The sequence below is a fragment of the Lepidochelys kempii genome, chromosome 10, assembly GCF_965140265.1.
Source record: "Lepidochelys kempii isolate rLepKem1 chromosome 10, rLepKem1.hap2, whole genome shotgun sequence".
Taxonomy (NCBI): Eukaryota; Metazoa; Chordata; order Testudines; family Cheloniidae; genus Lepidochelys; species Lepidochelys kempii.
This window is the reverse complement of record NC_133265.1, coordinates 11,382,391-11,401,583: the sequence shown is the minus strand read 5'-3', so window position 1 is coordinate 11,401,583 and position 19,193 is coordinate 11,382,391. Positions and strand designations below refer to the sequence as shown.

Genomic DNA, 19,193 nt, shown 5'->3' with positions numbered 1-19,193 from the left:
GCGCCAATACCCGGATGAACTGGGCACGGGACGCCCGGGCCAAGCGTCTCTGCGCCCGGCGTTTGGGGAAGCGGTTTCGTCACGGGGCTGGGACAACCAAGTGTTTGCTCGGAGTTGAGAGACCACAGAGCAGGGGAGCCCCCGCAGGAAGGCGCTAGGGAAGCCCTACTGATGGGGTTAGCCAGGCGAGGGCCAGACACCCACACAAGGGCCCCACGCATAGCGTCTGACCTGGCACCCAACATGAGGGACCCTCCCCAATAGGGCCATGGTCAGATGCTGATGATCTGATCCCCATGGGGGTCTGGTTCTCAAGGCCCCCCGCGGCACCAGACGCTGGCGCTCAAGGCCATGTACAGATGGCATCTGCACGTCTTCACGCAATCTGGCCAATGGCACAAAGTCTGGTCTTTTTCTTAAAGCCCCAGGTCCAGATGTCAAAGGATTAAATATGAATCTCAGCCCCCCACCAACTCCATGGGTGGCCTTGGACAAGTCAGTCAGCTGCTCTGTGCCTCCTTTCTCTGTCTGTAAAAAGAAGTTAATACCTCATTCCTGTGCGTGTGAAACTTAATTCATTAATGTTTGTAAGGTGCTTTCAGATCCTCTGGTGGAAGGCACCAGAGAAGTGAAAAGTATTATTGATATGGTTTCTATTATTCACCATTATATATTTTTTTCTTTCAAGGGTCGCATCTTGCCGCAATTGACACACAGATGATTGTGTCTACACTCCAAAATTTCCTAGTTACTACCTACCATCAGTTCTACCACTGGAAGTGCTCGTGTAGACTGCACTCTTGCAGCCACCAATGTGTATTTTTCCACCTTGGTGTCTAACCCCACCCAGAGAAGTTCCAAATGACCTTGTGGTAAAAAAGCCAACACGTTACTCATTTATGCCAGTGCTCTTATAGTTGATACCAATGGTGGAACTGAACTAGTAGTAGCAACAGTAGGCAAATTTTTGGGGAAAGGGTTATTGTAGACATACCCATACGTATATTTAATTTGCAAGGCCCAAGCACAGGACCTGTTGTGGGACAATGACAAGGGACACAAGAAAGCTAGCCTCGCTGCATTTAAATTACTACAACATTTAAATTACTCTTCTATAACTGGTTTCCAGATTCCACATTTCTAGTATCAGAGGGGTAGCCATATTAGTCTGGATCTGTAAAAGCGGCAAAGCCACATTTCTAGTGTTGATAATTTACACCCCAAGCTTGTGTGGGGATAGCGTTCTCTCTCATCAAGAGGGATAGCTGAGAGGCATGATCCCACACAATGCACTCAAGATGGGGCTCTATCTCATTTATTAAAGTAAGAATAATACAGTGAACACCAGCAAACCCTAAACCCAATAAAAAGAGCATTAACACTTACCTGATGTCATTAAATATCATATTGGGATGACAGACACCAAAGGGGCTTTTTAGATATTTATGTGGAGCAATAGTGCCATCAAGTGGTCCTTTAGAAGTCCTTTCAGAAAAAGAGACAGACTTCTGAATTCAGATCAAGTGGGAACTGTCGTTCCAGCTCACCTCTCACAGATTTCAGAGTGGTAGCCATGTTAGTCTGTATCAGCAAAAACAACGAGGAGTCCTTGTGGAGTCAGCCTTACCATTTTTTGCCAGGCCTTTAGTTTTCCATTCCCCAAATATAACTGCCTCCTGTCCACCAGGGCCAGCCTGATGATTTGGGGAGGTGGGATTAATGAGATGACTCTTTGAGATACACCCCAAATGTAACTGATTTCTCTTCTATAAAGAATTGTGTAGCTTTAGGTCCCCTCTACCTCTGGAGCTTCCTGCTGTATAAGTGGAGCTTAACTGTTTGTGAAGAATGCTATGCATAGCGGCCAACAAGTAGGCTTGGGCTACACACAGTTTTTGAATAGATTTAACTATTTCAGTTAGAAGCGTGATAGTCTAACAATATAGATAAATGGATACAAACCCTAGTGTGGACACAGTTATATCAGTATAAGCTGCCTCATACCAATGTCGGTTATATCCTTATGGGGTATTCCTACAGTCCCCACTGGGGCTCATCTTGACTAGGAACATCAGGGGAAGAACTTGCCTCATCTCCTCTAGGATTTTACCTTGCAATAACTGGAGATAGCTCTTGCAACAGAAATCCCCCCCCCCCCTTTTATTCAGTGAAGCCAAAGATAAAGTGGCAGCGTACAGGCACTCTGACATTGATTTACACCTCACAGAGCAACATAGCTTGCCGCTACTGATGCAAAATTGCTATGATCACTCTCAAACCAGTAAAGCATGTCCACACAGGGGTCTGCGCCTGCACCACTTTAGTTAACACGAGTGCACGTTTGTGCACAGAAATGCCACCGGAGTCCAGCCCAGCCCAGCCCTCGCTGTGGGTATAAGTTTATCCCCAGAAGCCCCCCTCCAGCTGTCCTCCAAGCCCCGCCCCCATGGTCCCGTAGCCCCGCCCCTTGGCTATTCCGCGTCTGCGCTGTTGCACGGCAGTAGGTGGGAGGCGCGGTTGGTGGCCGGTCTGACGCGGGGAAGCCGGCGCTGTCTGGGGTGAGGTGGGCGCCGCGGCCCGGCTCCAGGATCCGTCAGCCCGGGTGCTGCCGGGAGGAGACCTGGCCGCTCCGGCAGCGGGCAAGTGGGGGTGGGCCGGGCGCTCCCCCGTGCTGCCGGGGGAGGGCGGCGGGAGCGGGGCCCGGTGACGCGCCGGGCGGGGTGGTGCTGGCCGCCCCCTGGATGTGGCGGGAGCCCGGGGCGGCAGGTTTTCCTCTCCCCCTTGCCTGGAGCGAGAGCGCGGATCAAGGGTGGGTAGAGGGCTCAGCCCGCTCACTGAGGGTCTGTGCCCCGGGTCCTCAGCGGTATTTATTTGGGATCCCTTTGAGGCTCGGGGCGTGTATCCTTACATCAGCCTGGCTCCTGAAAGAGCGTGAGTCAAATACCTGATTTAATGTTTGTAAAGCACTTTGAGGCTGAAAGCAGCAGAATAAATTCTGCTGATCAGATTCAGTTGCAGGTTTTCAGATAAAAGAAAAGAAGAACTTGGGGCACCTTAGAGACCAACAAATTTATTTGAGGATAAGCTTTCGTGAGCTACAGCTCGCTTCATCGGATGCAAAGTACTCTTAGATTTTACAGCAAAGTGTGTCTACCTTGTACTTCCTTACTTGACTTTCAGTGTTGCCTTGTTATGGAGATGCGCTTCCACTGAGTTTGTTTCTCACATTCTTTTACCAGAAGAAAACCAGACACACTATGGACAGGGAATGTTCTCAGCTCCTGCCTTCTGTTTGTGCAGTTCTAGCAGACTCAAGGCAACTTGTTGCAGATGACACTTTTCTTGAGAAATTTCTGGACTGGTTTAAGACCCTGACTGAAACAGGTAATTTTGGCTCTCTGGATTTGGCCTATGCCTCTTGGCAGTCAGAGGGATCATCACAGATTTTGTTTAAGGAGAATTAATATTGTACATACTACTTGATTGTACCTATTGGCTTTAAATAAAATGGTAGGTTGTCTGAAGGTGATAGAAGCTTCCCTCAATATGGAGGGTGCTGTCTGGACATTTTCATACTGTAACGAGAACACACAAAAGCTTTACAAGTGAAGTTTTGTTTCACTTCTTGTAAGTGGCTGAGATTCTTGCTCTAATAACATTTATTAAGGTCTGTAAAAGGGCTGGTGCTTTAAATGCTTTTGAATCCTTGTCCAACTGACAACTAAGTGGGTATGTGTCGCTCTTGTTGGCTTTTAGATGAGCCTGCTAGAACTGGAATACAAAATAAAAAGAGGTCCTAGAAATGATAGTCAATTGTTGCTCTACCTTCCATGGATGTTTCTTCCCCAGAATCTAGCCTGCTGCTGTTACAGGAGAATCCATGCTTGACAGAGCTCATCACTTGTGTGCTGAAACTGAAGGATCCAAGTTCTAGCACTCTTTCCTTTATTCTGAGATTAACAGGGATATTCGCAGCCTCTGAAAGCTGCTTCCAGTATTTACAGGTAAGTTAAGGCGTAAGCAACTAATCACAGACACACTTCCACTGCTCAGCTTTTGTCGACCTCACCTGAGTAAAACACAACCATAGTTATGTAGGGTTATTTTCTAGTAAGAACATTCCAATCCTGAAGTCATTCAAACATTGATTTCTGTTGTTAGATTCACTCTATGGTATTGTCAGAGCAGACAGAAGGCAGTAAAAGCTGCTACTTGCTCATCCTTGCATGTAACAGGGTATGTATGCAGAACATAGCTGTCAAATGCTTGGGAGAGGGGAAGAGAAATTACACGTCTCAGCCCCAAAACTGATATAGAATGACCATCTCACATTTGTTAGCCTCTTTTGAGGCATGTGACAATACTGTTTTCAAAGAGAGTTGTGTGTGCATGCTCCCATGCAGGTACTATCTTAAGTGGGTTTTAACTTCGCATTTCCTGAATTCTGGTGTTATCTCATCATTCAAAATTAATCAGTTAATTTACATGTCTTAGTGTCAGAACTCTGCTTTACAATATGCTACCAAAATACACTTATAAAAATTACACACGACCTTTTAGCACGAAGTATTGCATCCCTCGTGAGCTCACTATTTTGGACCTCAAGATGATGGATAAAAATGAATTAATCACTCACTGAAAGTTAGTGGTTGCCTATAGACCAGTGATCATGACTTGCTTACAGACAACCCTAACCAGTGATAGCTTTTTTGAGGAAGCCCATAAATATAATTTTCCAAGGCTGAGAAAAATTGAGCAAAATTGACTGGGAGGAAAACTTAGAAAAATGTGAATGAAAATTGGGAAATCTTTTTAAGATGGCCAGAAAACCATGATTCCTCATTCAAGAAAGAGGACAACTTTGTCTAAAAGCCTATACTGCTTCAGTGGTGAAGTAAAGGCAGCAATTAGAAATAAAAAGGCAATATATTAAAAAAGGGGAAATAGTAATCAATATAAATGAAAAGTTACAAAGTGTAGGAAATTGATAAGAGAAGCTAAAGACTTTAGAGGAAACTCAATGGCTGGCAGGGCTAAGAACAATAAGGAGGAAGTATATATTTTTAAAGTATATTAGGAACAGAAGATATCCAAGCAATGGTATAGGCCCATTTCTAGATGAAATGGTAAAATTTTTAATGATGCACAAAAGACAGAAGTGTTCAATAAATATTTGTTATGTATTTGGAAAGAAGCAGCATTATGTACTCATATCGTATGAAGATGAAGTACTTTCCAGATAATTAGCAACTGAGGAGGATGTTTGACAACATCTACGAGGCATACACATTTTTAAATCTGCAGGCCTAAATAACTTGTTTGTAGAGTCCTAAAAGTGTTGGCTGAGCAGATCTGTGATATGTTGGTATTGATTTTCATAAATCTTGGAATAATGGGAAAATCCAAAAGATTGGAAGAGTGCTTAAATTAAAAAAAGGCAAGTGGAATGACCTGGGTAGCATTAGGCTAGTTAAGCTGACATGAATTCCAGGCAAAATAATGGAAAAGCTAATAATAGAATTTGATAAAAAAATCAAAAGTTAGGACTATAACTAGTATAAGTCAACCTAGTTTTATGGAAAACAGGTCTTGTTAAAAGAATCTGATTTAATTCTTCTGCAATTAAAAGTCTGGTTGACAAGGTAACTGTGTAGATGTAATATACTTAGACTTTAAGGCATTTGACTTCTACCACAATACGTTTACAAATTAGCACTATACCGTATAAAAAGGCGCACACTAAATGCATTTACTGGCTAACTGACAGATCTCAAAAAGTAGTTTTCAATGGGGGCATCATCACATGGGAGTGTTTCTAGTAGGGTTCCACAGGGATCTGTACTAGATCTGATACTGTTCAATGCTTTCAGTGATCTGGAAGTAAATATAAAAAATTGCTGGTCAAACTTACAAGGTAAGTTTTTGGTAATAACCCATTCATTAAGACAAAATGGGTTTTAATACAGCTGGGGACAGGAAATGCAAGCCATATCTACAGAATGGGGGGCTGTATCTTGAAAAGTAGTGACTCTGAAAAGGATTTAGGCCTGAAAGGACAAGCAACTGAACATGAGCTCCCAGTGTGATGCTGTGGCAAAAGGACTAATGTGATCCAGGGCTGTATAAATAGGGGAGTAAGGAGGTGATTTTACCCCTCTATACAGTCTTAGTGAGACAAATATTAGAATACTACATCCAGTCCTGGTGTCCACATTTTTTAAAAAGTGGTTTAAAAATTAAGAAGGCATAGAAGAGAACCACAAAAATTATTCAAAGAACAGGAGAAAATGCTTTACAGTTAGAGACTGAAAGAGTTCAATCTCTTTAGCTTATCAAAAAGAAGTCTGAGGGTGACTTGATTACATTATTTAAGTGCTGTCACGGGGAGAAAGAACTGTGTACTAAAGGGCTCTTTAATCTAGCAGAGAAATGCATAACAAGAATCAATGGCTGGAAACTGAACCAAAATAGATTAAATTAGACATACATTTAATCACACTCTGTTAACAACTGGAGCAAACTACAAAGTAGGGGAAGTAATGAATTCTCAATCTCTTGATGACTTCGGATCAAAACTGGATGCCTTTCTGGAAGATATGCTTTAGCCAGACACAAGTTATTGGGATTAATACAGGGGTAACAGGGTGAAATTTAGAGGTCAGACTAACCAGGCTCCAGGACGCTTTTCTCAAACTGGGTGCATTGTGGAAGGAGGAAAATAAACCACTTAAAGCCATGGTATACACCAGTATCTCTCCTTCAATCTACACTACATTAACAGTGATCTAAACATGTTTTGGGCAGGGGGTTAATGTGTGAGAACTTTATCTTAGAGTATACATGCTTCAGACAAAGCAGCTAGTACATGCCAAATTGATCAGCAAACATTAATATATTAAGCCAGACTTACAAACCCACTAAACCATGGGAATTCTGACTTAATGCAGTCACCACTTTCTTGTCTCTGCCATATGATGTACTTCGAATAATAGCACACAATAATAATAATAATTTATGTTGTGTTTTTCATAGAATCATAGAATATCTGGGTTGGAAGGGACCTCAGGTGGTCATCTAGTCCAACCCCCTGCTCAAAGCAGGACCGATCCCCAATTAAATCATCCCAGCCAGGGCTTTGTCAAGCCTGACCTTAAAAACTTCTAAGGAAGGAGATTCCACCACCTCCCTAGCTAACGCATTCCAGTGTTTCACCATCCTCCTAGTGAAATTTTTTTTCCTAATATCCAATCTAAATCTCCCCCACTGCAACTTGAGACCATTACTCCTTGTTCTGTCATCTGCTACCACTGAGAACAGTCTAGAGCCATCCTTTTTGGAACCCCCTTTCAGGTAGTTGAAAGCAGCTATCAAATTCCCCCTCATTCTTCTCTTCCGTAGACTAAACATCCCCAGTTCCCTCAGCCTTTCCTCATAACTCATGTGTTCCAGTCCCCTAATCATTTTTTTCATCTTTAAAGTGCATTGTAGTGTGTGGCCTTCTAACAGCATCCTACAGCAGTGGCTGGATAATAGTACCTCCCGAGAAAGATCCTTTTAATTTAAATTGCAATAATGGAACATAGTTTTTCCTGTGGGTAGGATAGGGTAGGGACCCAGCAGTCTCAGTGTGCCTCAAATATGAAGGAAATATTTTTTTTAAATTCCCTTGTTTTGTATGATGGCATATGAATTTAAAGTATGCTCTAAAGTCTACAGGGAAGAGAACACCTGGCTAGGAAACAACTTCATGGGCTGTCATAGCCTTAGAATTTTTCCTAAAGTTCTAAAAATCTCTTTCAGATGGTTAACTTTTCTCTCACTCCTGGGTTAAGCATGTGACAAGTGTTTTCCCTTTGCATAGCACCTTTTATTAAGTGTTTTAATTAGGTAGGGTTTTACTGCGATAGCTATTATCAAATTGATTTACACAACTAACCTACAAGCCCCCAAAACTCTGCTTGCTGCATAGTTTACTTGTGTTCTCTCCTCTTGACTCAGCAGAGGGAGCTGTTGATCAGCCTCTTTGGAGAGGTGGGGCCTCTCAGCACTGCTCTGTGGGAAGAGGCATCTGTGCGAAGCGGCTGGGTCCAGGGTGCGCACAGCATGGTGCAGCACCAGAGCGCCCTCCATTTTTTGTGCAACTGTGGTGAGCGCTGTTTCTTGCCAGTATTCTTTAACGTCTTAAATCCTTTAAGTGTGCCTTGGCTATTGTAATCTGTCACTTAAGTGTTAAATGAGCAGAATCGTCCTAGGATATTATGTTCAGATGTCATTATTTTACTTCGAGAAAAATAAAACGAGGAAACGACGACAGAAGGGACTTAAGCTGTTGTAAAAGTTAATTGTATTGCTTTATTTTTGTTACACTTACATATGTATTAAGGTTCCTCAATATAAAAAAAAAAAATAGCATCCATGTTGGAGGGAGAAACACACACTTACCCAATAAGCAAGGTAAAAATAGTGCATTGGAAAGCCACCAAAATTCTTATTTGCAGTCTAATAGAAATAGTTCAGGATTATTGTACTCTAGGGAAATTAACCCAGGTTTCATTGCCACAGATTTTTCATTGGGCTTGCAGATTTTACTCAATGTGAGCAGTCCTATTTGTGTTTTAAAATTCAGGTAATTCACTAGTCTTAATAATTAATGGGTAGTAACTTGACAGTCTTTATTTGATACTTAGTTAACATATACAGAGCATCTTATCTCAGGTCAATCTAACAGCCTCCTCCAGCTGTCCGCTCCCACACCCTGAAGATTCTATTCACCCCCTATTGGTTCTCTTTAAACCACAGTTTAAACACATCCTGAATGACATAAATTTGGCTGGCATAAGTGGTAGTGTGCCCAGCGCTATGTCGGCGGGAGATCATAAGCTGCCTATCACAGCCCCTATAATCTTACAGTGGGGAAAACAGAAATTTTACAATGCCAGCCATTGTCATTTTTTTCCTTTTTCCCCCCATGGCCAATGATGGATAGACTGACTTTTTTCAGTCTGTTCATATGTAACATTAAGTTTGTGTTTTCATTTTAACTTTACATTTTAATTTGTGTGAGGTACTCAGAAGTAGGATGATACGTGATTGGATTGCGATGAAGTCTCCAGGTTACAACAAAACTCTTGTTTCTTTAAGTGTCATGGCTTTGTTGTTGTTGTTTTTTTCCTTTGACATAGGAGCCATAGATGTGATCTTCACTCTGCAGGGAGACCCCAGCCTGTTTGTGGCTTCAGCTGCCAATCAGCTTTTAGTGCACATGCTCACCTTCTCTCTACAATCATTCCAGACTAAACTTGTAAGTATAAAGGACTGTGATTGGCCAGTATGTGCTCAAAAGCTTGTAGTGCACACTGAAGAGTCCCTTAAATCCAACTCTGCCTCTCGTATCAACCAATCCCTGAAGCTGCTAACTAGTGTGTTTGGATGCTGTCATGATCTGTGGACTGAAGTACTTTGGTCACAACTATCCGAGCCAATTGTGTATCTCTTGGAGGAGGAGCCAGTCCACGCCGGGCACTCACTGGTGGACCTTTTCCTTAGCATGACAAGGTAAAGACCTCTTTGGAACTTGGATTCATGCAATACTGTCCAAAATGTTACAAGATATGTGGTGGTCTTTTCCAAGGTGTGTACACAAACATATGTTAACACTTCTTTCTTTCAGGTCTCCTGTGTTTAGCTGCCCTGAATGTAGCCTGTGGACATCAGTGACATGTGCTCTGGAGCACTTAAACCCAGCTCAAGTTGGTCATTTGGCAGTGGGAGTACTGAAGCTTCAGGAATGGTATGAATTGTTGGTATCAAACTTTAAAAAGCTTTCTTATAATCTTGGAATATTATTCTGCAAATCTTTTTTCGTAAGTTGTCAAGTTCCTTTCTGATTGTCAGTGCTCTTCTGTATGAGGAGGGAAACTTTGTGGTGCAACTCGCTGCCATTGTAAGGTTGGTACAGAAAAGCGTGTCCAGGAGCTGCAGATGCTGATGGTCTGACAGTCCAGTTCCAAACATGAGGAACAGGAGAACAAATGCCTTGTACATGCTTTCAAATCCCACCTACAGACAGCCAGCCTCTAGGTTCGGAATGGCAAACTTTTTTGTTTTTGCTCTCTAGTGCCAAAATTAATGTTCAGAGTAGGCATTATCTTGAGTGCAAGTCAAACAACACTTCCCTCTATTTCCTTCCCCTTCACATATGCTGTCTAATAGAAGTACACTTACTGCTTGCCAGCAGAAATCACCATAGTTGCTCTTGGGACTTCTACCTAAACCAGCAATGTGAGGAGCAATTAATGTAGGTTACTGTAAATAGGAGAGTATTACTGGGTGCACATGATCCAATGTTGCAGGTTAAGTAATGCCTACACTCTGAGTATGTAACGTTGTGTTGATGGGAAGAAGATCACTCAGGATTCTGTCCCTTTACGGTCCCCTTCTCTCTTGAAAAACTTCACACCAAAACCAGTTAGCTTTACTGCAGTGAGGTTGTTTGAAAACCACAAGGACTTTTCTCCTTCCTCTCCTGGCTTAGCACAGGAAGCTTGGGACAGAGCTTGAATCCCCACATAGCAACGTGTTACTCTCCCACCAGCCCCAGCCTGATTTAAGGCTGAAAGAATCTCCTCTCTTATTAACTAATCAGAATTTGGGGGCAGATACTCAGGGAGAATGAAGTGTTGTCTGTTCACCGTTACTTCTTCCTTTTGAAGCCCACAGGCAGTAAGGATCCAAGCTCTGAGTGTTCTGCTTCAACCAATGGACTGTGTTCTGAAAGCAGCCTCCCAACCCTTGGAATACCCAGGTATAATAGTTATAGACAAGTGAAGGATAAACAACCAATCTGCCTTTAAAGGACAAGACTGTATTCAGAAGGAATGGGGGTATGAGTTTTATCTTTAATGCTGGGGGGAGAGTGAACAATTGAAGTAACAACTGTTGTGTGAGAGCGAGACTAAAGTCAAGAAGCAGCGTTTGTGATATAGCTGCCAGAGTGTACAGTATCCTGCTGAGGGAGGGGTCTTATTTTTCAGTGAAAGATGGCACTAAATCCATTCCTTCCTTTACTTAAAACTCTTTTGCCATCTCTATTTCAAACCCACTGCTGTCCTCTACTAACCTCAGTTCTCTCCTCCTTTCCATCTCCAGGTTTGCTGAATAGGTCTGTGAACGATCCTGCTACTGTTGAAACTCTTCTGTCCTGCAGATCCTCTTGTGCTAGTCTCCTGTGTCAGACGTTGGCTCATCTGGAGGAGCTGCAGTACCTGGTAGTGGTCTGGGGAGAGGGATACCTGAGGAAGGAATGGGTTACTTGAAAGATTTCATTAAGATAGATTTTCACAATAGGGCCTGCAACCAAATGGAACACGGAGAAATGTTGGCAGTGGGGACTTTCCATTGGTGCCTTATCTAGTCAAAGAAGAAATCTGCTACCCTCTTCTCCCATCTTGCTTTTACCTCCCTCACAGAACAGGCATATTTAAGCTTTAAAAGAAGGCTGCACTTGGCTTACGCATTGCAACTATAATAGTGGATTTGAGGCTACTGTCCACCACATGTCAGTGATGGCAGAGAGATGATCTTCTTTCCTCTTTCACTCACCCATACCAAGTTTGCCATCTAGCACTGCAGAAATTTTTATTCCTAAGTTTCCTCTCAGATTCTGACGTCTCACCTATTGTAAACCCTGTTAAACTGCTTTCTCTAGTACTAACAGTAACCCTCCATCATTTATGCAATAGCTTTTTGGGGTGTGGGAGGGAACCTGTTCATAACTATCAGACTTGTGATACCATAGGGATGATACCACATTAGAATGAAACAGGTTTCTGCCCATCCTCTCCTACTTCTCTTGTAATAAAAATATGTACACTACATATACAAACACATGCTTGAGGTATTTGCTAGAAACTTATCTGCTTTCTACCTCAGACCTGCTTGCCCGTGGATTTGCCCCATATACCTTTGCTACAGTCTGTAGTGACAATATTGCAATTCTGTATTGGCCTTGCGACTCCAGCAACCTGTCTGGGAAACAAGATCAGTAGAATCCTGATTGGCTGCTTCAGAGTTCAGCGGTCAGCATTTGACATCCTGGGAGCGCTCTCTCACTGGGAACGTGAGTGTTTTCCACGTTTTATGCATCAGTGTATTTACTTATTTCTGGAACTTGTAGCCATTCTAGATTTGTAGCAGAGCAAAGTGTCCTGTACCCATTTCCCCTCTCAGCCTCTGGGTCTGGGTTCACCATTTTGAAGTATAAGAACAATCCCGTTCCCAAGTTTGTTCAGTTCTGGGCTTCAGACCATACATCAACTTCACCAATGAATCTTCATTACTGTTGGTAAGTTAGAGCAATTAGTGATGAAAGCAGTTTTTATAGGTAGGCCATTTCTCTTCTCCCCTGCTTTCAGATACAATGTATTTTGCTGTTTAGTGGTTACACTTGGTTTTCTCCCCTACAAATAGTTCTATAATAAATATATTGGTATTTCAAGAGTTGATTCGGTTTTTTTCTGATTAGTATTGATCGTTGGCTATCACTTTTCCTGTGTTTCAGGCCACAGTGTATTCATGGGAAGTGTATCTGACATCCTCCTTGCATACCTGAAGAGTCCAGATACCAGTCCTACCGTAAGTACAGAAAACAAATCACAGAAGTGACTGTCTACTAAAACAGTAATTCTAGTCTCTTTAGGATGCGGTTCTGAGAAACCGTTTGACACCACAAACAACTGTACTGGAACATCTTAAGAGGCCCCTGTCTCAGCTCTGAGTGACAGAGGAAGTGGCTCAAGAAATGTGATTAAGCGATTATACAACTGACTGTGTTCAATATCCTTGAAAGGAAACAGGAGTTATTGTACCCCAAGAGTACTTCCCTCAGTCTTGGGGTTTCTAGTACTTGGTGCTGGGTTTGCCAGTGTTTTTGGTATTACATTATTGCATTGCTGAGATGACTGAAGATTTCCCGCTGGTCGAGACTCTGGAAAATTAGAAGCTGGTATTAAGAGTAGACACGTTCCAGGAGCCTGCTAGGAAAACAAGCAGGCACCATTGGATTCTTGATCTAGGCAATGTTTACCAGCAGCCTAGTTCTTGATAACAAAGGATGCTGGGTTGTTATCCTTAGCAGTTTGGCTGCAATTGAGAAGACTAAGCAAATATTATCCAGTGTAAGTGCAAAAAAAAAAAAAAAAAAAGCCTCCTCGTGAAGTAAATATTAGAAGGGCAACCTCCCTCTGATTGTTTGTTGTGTTCTAGGTTCTGAAGAAGTCATTTCAAGCAACACTCAAATGGCTGGTGAGTTTGTCAGAAGCACCCAGCTCCAGGGATCGCTGGGAACAGATTGACCAGTTTCTCCGAGGTAAGGAAACTGTTGGGGTAAAGTCCAACTAATGGCAAAGTATTACGGCAGTATTGGACAAATAGTTTCAACAGAGAAGTAGCTCTTATAGAATTGCTACTCTGCCTCTCTTTCACAATCCCTATATTAGGTGCACATATACTTACATATAACACAACTGTTGGAGCAGTGTCCAATAAGATGTGCTAGGGATCTCTGAAGGAAGCAGTAAAAGATGTTGCATATGATAATTTAAAGGATGCTAATGTTTAACAAAAAAAAATTGCTACTACGTGCGGCTGTCGGGAGTCAAGCCGTCATGACCGCAGGTTAAGAGGGCCATGCTGAAAAGTGTCTGATTCACTTAGAAAAAAAGCCATTATTTTCTGCTCTTTCTGGATTGCATTTTTTTTTTTTTATGAAGTCTGTCATTCGCTGCAGATGAAACGCGTTCACGGCCGATTCATCAGCTGATCGGCTTTCTCCAGAAATTGATACCAGTGCTAAGCCATGATGCTTTTTAAAACTACTTATAAACCCCTGGTTGGCTTGGAATGGTTCATCCCCCGTTAAATTTCCAGATTTTGTTGCTTGGGCTTGAAGAATTGGCCCACTTAGTGGCATTCCTTTCAGCCTTTCCTGAGCAAACCACATGCACGTGGCTTTGTCTATTGTGCATTTTGCTGAATAGTGCGTGTTTTTGCTTAAGTCCCGCAGCAGAATCTATATTTTGTACAAAGCCATTCAGTTTAGATTAGTTTTTTAGCCATCCTCTGAGAGTAGATTCAGCAATCCCAATATCTTTTGAAACTTTGGCCTGGGTTTCTCTGTTATTTATGCGATCTATTGCCGCTACCTTTTCTTCTACTGTGTAGGAACGCTGACGCTTGCCCTCTGCCATTATATTAGGCCTACGGTTAAAATTTTCTAATGTAGTGTATATATTATTGTATAACTACTACATATTATCTCTCTCTCTAGCGTGACAATGACTACGTGTGCGTGATATGTCTTTACCGAGATCGGTAAAGACGTACAATCTGTTTCCGCTCCGCACTTCCTGTCGATTTCTATGTCAGTAAGTTAGTGAGAAAATCTGTAGTGCTACATAGCAAGTTCCTGTACCACGTGTTAAATAGGTAGCACTGGGAGGCCCAGCGCTACTACGCTTTAAGCGGATTCGCGTGTAAACGGGTCTGTACTGTACTGACTTGTTCCTTTCCTAAACCTCTTGCTTGCCATGTGCAGATCTGTTTCTGGTGCTGCAGAAGCGTTTGTGCAGCCCGTACTGGGAAGTACGGGACTCCACCCTGGAGTTTCTCACCCATCTGGTTAAGCATCTGAGAAGTAAGATTTGAGGTTTATCACCATATCCAAGCATTTACTACCAACCCTCCCTTCTCCCCCCCCCCCCCCCAAAAAAAAACACCTTAGCCTGCAAACTTACCTACTTGCAAAAACAAACCCACCCAACACTTTTGAGTGACCTAAGCCATGAGAAACCCTGACAAGTCATCCAGTAGGTTTATCCTACTGGGCTCCAAGTGCTGAGTCCTCCTGAAGTTCCAGACATATAGTAGTTTTAAGGAATCTGACTAGGAGGCAGTGAGACAATGAGATATGTAGGGAGGCAATGGAATGGATAAGGTTTCACTGAGCAGGCAGTGGGGAAGGATTTGGGGAGCTTGCACAAGAGCACACACCTGCATGGTGCAGAACCCAGCTCTGCAGGGGCTTTCTGCCCATTGCAGATTCACCCTCCGTTCCCCCCTTACACGGCAGAGGCCCAGCTCTGAGGCCAGGGTAGTTAACCCCACAGTAGCTCAGTTCCTGTTTGATGGCAGAGAGGAGAGAATGAATTTCTTTTCCCTACTTCTGTCCCCAAACCAAAGTGGAACTCTCCAGTGCACAATCCAGCTGCTTGTCCCAGCACACAGCCTCTGGCTTTGGGTCTTGAGCACTCACACCTGTTTCATCGGACCTGCAGACCCCTCACTAGCACTGTCAGTTATTCAGCGTGTGTTGGGTAGGTTCTTCAGAACCATCAGGGCTAGACATTTATTTAAAAATGAAAGCCTAAATTCAGCAAGCTGAGAGTAAATACCCCCTTGCCGGGGAGAGGTTCATTTGCATGCACACCAATGGCAAGTAGATTTTCCGAGCTCTAACAATTTGGGGGGGGGGGGGGTTGGGGTATGACTGGAATTCAACAAGCTTGTGGTGTTGCACTGTGCTCTCATCGGCAGTTGCCTGGTCTCCGTAGCAGCTCAACTCATTCGGCAGGCAGCAGACGTCTTAGTAAGATGAGGGGCTGTTTGCATTGGAAGCCGTTTGGCTGGATAGAGGAATGAAGCCCTTTTTTTTTTTTTTTTTTGGACTGCTGTATATTTACAGAGAAGGAGGGATTCAGGCAAGTTCTCTTCTCTTCGGAGGTGCCCAAGCTCACAGAAGATCTTCTTGAGGACCCAGAGAGTTACGTGCGAGCAAGTGCTGTGACAGCCATGGGACAGCTGTCCTTCCTTACCCATCTCATCTCAAAGAAGCCTGGCATAGAAAATGGAAATGGCAAAGAGGTAAGGAAGGGGGAAGATAACCCTTGTTAAACCCACAGCAGAATCTAATAGAACTTCCCATGAGCAAATAAGAGATTTTGCAGCCATTAACTAAGATGCTGAATTATTAGAGAGAAACTGGAGTGTTTTGAACTCCTTAGCCAAGAGTTTCCATTTCTTTTCTTTCTCTTAGGAAAGCATTGTAGCACAACTTCAAGAAATCTTATCAACAGACTCAGAGGGCTTCCCTAGAAGAGCTGTGATCAGTGTTTTCATTGACTGGCTGAGAGAAGGCCACACAGATGTACTGAAAGACACTGAGCAGTTTGTCTCCAGTGTGCTCCAAGCTGTGAACACAGACTTAGACTGGGAAGTCAAAGCTGGTGGTTTGGAACTGGCTGAAGTTTTCTCTGCCCAGACGCTTGGACGGCTTGGCCTTGCTGCATGCCCGTATGCTGCTGTCTTATCTTCTGCCACCCGCTCCACTCATCTGAATGAGTCTCTGCAGATATTCTGCCAGGTGAAACTGTTTGAGTTCCTGTTTGGTGCTTTGTGTGACTGTGACAGGCCAGTGGCTCAGAAAGCCTGCAACATCCTCATTGCCTTGAAAGCTGAGCTCTGTGAGGAGAGCAGCCAGAAGGAGGGGACGAGTGCAAGCTTGTCTACAGAAGCACATGGCATTGCTTGGTTAGAAGAGACTCTGAGGAGATGGAGTTCCTGTCCCAGAGGTGATGCTGATGAGGCTGGCTCCCAAGACCCAAATGATGTGCTGCTGGTTTTGAGAACTGTGGACTTGGAACAGCTGCACAGCTCTCTGAACAGAAGTAGTGACCACATTGAGAAGAGCCCGCAGTCCCTCTTGCAGGACATCCTGGCCACTGTGGGGACCTTGGAGGAGAATGAAGCTGACTGCTATTAAAGTCAGTGGCAGGTTCTTGCTCAGATAGGAAGCCATTCCAAATAGGTATCTGGCTGCAAGAGAAGTTATTTGCTACCAAAGAGTAGAAACCAGGCCTTGCAAAAGGGGAAACTGTTATAGAAAGGCCCAGGAGGAGGACTCTGTCTTGGACTGGTCTGAACAGCGAGGACGACAACCTGGCTGGCTGTCAAACAGGTTAGACAGTCGTTAGGGGCATGTTGTCCTTGCTAGCTGTGGCCCAGAATGCAAGGAATTTGAAGGAGAGAGTATTTAAGAGGTGCAGCCGGGAACTATAATACGTATTTTAACAAGTGATTGTTAAATACAGGGTCCGTATGAATTCAGACTCTAGTCACTGCCCAAACTTTTTTTAAACGTCCAAAAAAGCATCTGTTTCATTTTAATATACCCTCACATAAAGTCATAAAGAAAATTACCTCCCAAAACCACAACTTTTTAAAAACGGATGTAAAGTGCTGGTGTAGACAAGGTAAAGAAATTGATTAACCTTTTTTTTAGAGCCTGGTTGGTTAAACTTGCTGAAAGCTAGTTCAAGTAGACTGGTTTTAAAAGGGATCTGTCCATTTTTGCTTTGTCTAAACTACCACTCTAAATCAGAGTCCCTGTTATAGCGAAGGGCCTAGAGGCAGAGGAGAACATTTAGGGAAGAGTCATCATGACATCAGTGTTTTGAATGTTTCCTGTAACTATGGCAGGAGATCAATTAAAAATTGTATTGGCAAAAAAATTTCTGACCTCTTCCTGCACAGATTCCCAGGGAGAAGATGAGATGCAAGGTGCAATACACTCGCATTTCAGTGACGCTGGGGGCAATTGCAGTTTCTAAGCCTCCAGAGTGCGCTAGTCCCCATTTCAGAACAGCTGGAATGACTCCCAGTGGGAGAAGGCAGCTTTGGCAGCTGGATCTTTTCAATAAAATGGCAGTGTCAGACTTCGGTTTGCCTCATCCAAGTCAACAAACCTCCTCAATTAGAAATTGAGCAGCCGTACCCAAAGTGGCAGAGCTGCTTTTTGAGGGCAATTTGCCAGCTTTTTGAAAGCAGCTTGGGGTAGATTTGTAGTTTACAACTTCAGCAGCCCAAGAAGCAACACTGTATTAAAACCTCTCTTCTGTAGTGAAACAGCACAGCCATGGAAACAGTGTCAAACTGTACCTACGTCCCTTGAGCACTGATGTGAAACTAACCTTGCCAAGTAGGTATGGTAAAGAACACGCCATTCATTTTAGGCTAATGGAGGATACTGAAGCTCTCGTCCAGCTGCAGTGTCTCAAGAGGAGAGGGTTTCAATTCAAATACCATCTCATTCATTCCCTTCTACCAACAGCTGTGCTAGTCAGTGAAACAGCATCTCAAAGTCTGTCATTTTGAACAGCTTACTGGCAGCAATGCAGGGAGGTTAAGCATAGGTTTGAATACTTAACTGCTGAGGTTGGAAGTTTACAGCATACCCTTGAATGAATTCAGACAATAAGCTTATCTGCCACGCTGCACACAGCTTTCTACACAAGAGCTCCAGCTCTCTTATGGCAACTGGAAGGAGCAGCCTTTGAGGATATACAAGCATGTCTGACCTTGGGCTGTATCTGACTGAAGAAAGAAAAAGAAGAATAAAAATAAGACCAAGATGGCCATATCCTTACCCTGCCTGGCACTTGCAGAAGCTGGGAGGGTTAGTGGAGAAGAGTCTGGCTAATTTAAGGAAGCGTAGATTGTTTTTCTCAACCGCTGCAACCATGTCTGCTCAATGGATTATTATCCAAAGCTAGCACCATACTCTTTGCAGGGCATTCTCTGACCTGTTTAAAAGGGGAAGAGAGCAGAGTTATTAGATCACAAGCATCTTTAGCTAGAAGTGCTAGTGATGCTAAGTTCAGGCCCCTGACTGCTTGTAGTCTGAAGCCACCTTACCCAATGCATGATATATATGCCACCAGAGAAAGACACACACAGAGTTTGGAGTGAGGGACAGGGAGGGCTACTTACATGTGCAGTGGGAAGTAGCATCTCATTCATCTTTCTGCCTGCAAGTGGAGGTGACAGGAGGATTAATTTTGGAACTTTCATAAACAGTATTGTACTGAAAAGCTCTCTACCTTCAGCAATTAGATTAAAAACAATACTGACTTTTGCACAGCTTCCATTTCTTCTGCTCTGTTTCACCCTCCTTTATTGTACCTTGCACGTGTCTGTTCACTGCCCTCTGTTCTTCAAGACTTGCATTAGTACTGGGAGGCTGAGACTGGAATCATGTATCCAACAAGAGGGGAAAAGAGCTGAGCGGCGTGAAAATCAGCAGCATGACAGCGAAGTGGCTGGGGGTGGAGAGATCAAGGGAGGTAAAGAGCAGCCAAGAA

At 43.5% G+C, this 19,193-nt stretch overlaps 1 protein-coding gene across 3 annotated transcripts; it reads left to right on the top strand.

Annotated features, from left to right (window-relative positions):
• Positions 1-2,508: 2,508 nt before the first annotated feature.
• BRAT1 (BRCA1 associated ATM activator 1) lies at positions 2,509-18,967 on the top strand. 3 transcript variants are annotated; one of them, XM_073361970.1, is made up of 14 exons: positions 2,509-2,558; positions 3,240-3,384; positions 3,850-4,004; positions 7,999-8,146; positions 9,183-9,555; positions 9,671-9,790; positions 10,713-10,804; positions 11,149-11,267; positions 11,932-12,118; positions 12,560-12,633; positions 13,264-13,366; positions 14,594-14,692; positions 15,740-15,918; positions 16,091-18,967. In XM_073361970.1, the coding sequence occupies exons 2-14, from the start codon at positions 3,258-3,260 to the stop codon at positions 16,814-16,816; spliced, it is 2,502 nt and encodes an 833-aa protein (XP_073218071.1). In that variant the 5' UTR covers positions 2,509-2,558; positions 3,240-3,257; the 3' UTR covers positions 16,817-18,967. The 3 variants fall into 3 exon arrangements, with proteins under 3 accessions (XP_073218071.1, XP_073218072.1, XP_073218070.1); XM_073361971.1 differs by having other exon boundaries at positions 2,509-2,639; positions 8,002-8,146; XM_073361969.1 differs by having other exon boundaries at positions 2,509-2,639.
• Positions 18,968-19,193: the final 226 nt, after the last annotated feature.

What these genes read in the sequence shown, in the direction of transcription:
- BRAT1 (XM_073361970.1), top strand. Translation starts at nt 3,258, where the DNA reads ATGGACAGGGAATGTTCTCAGCTCCTGCCTTCTGTTTGTGCAGTTCTA. An exon ending in GTACTGAAGCTTCAGGAATG is followed by an intron (nt 9,791 to 10,712) that starts GTATGAATTGTT and finishes TTCCTTTTGAAG; the next exon opens with CCCACAGGCAGTAAGGATCC. An exon ending in TGGAGGAGCTGCAGTACCTG is followed by an intron (nt 11,268 to 11,931) that starts GTAGTGGTCTGG and finishes TTTCTACCTCAG; the next exon opens with ACCTGCTTGCCCGTGGATTT.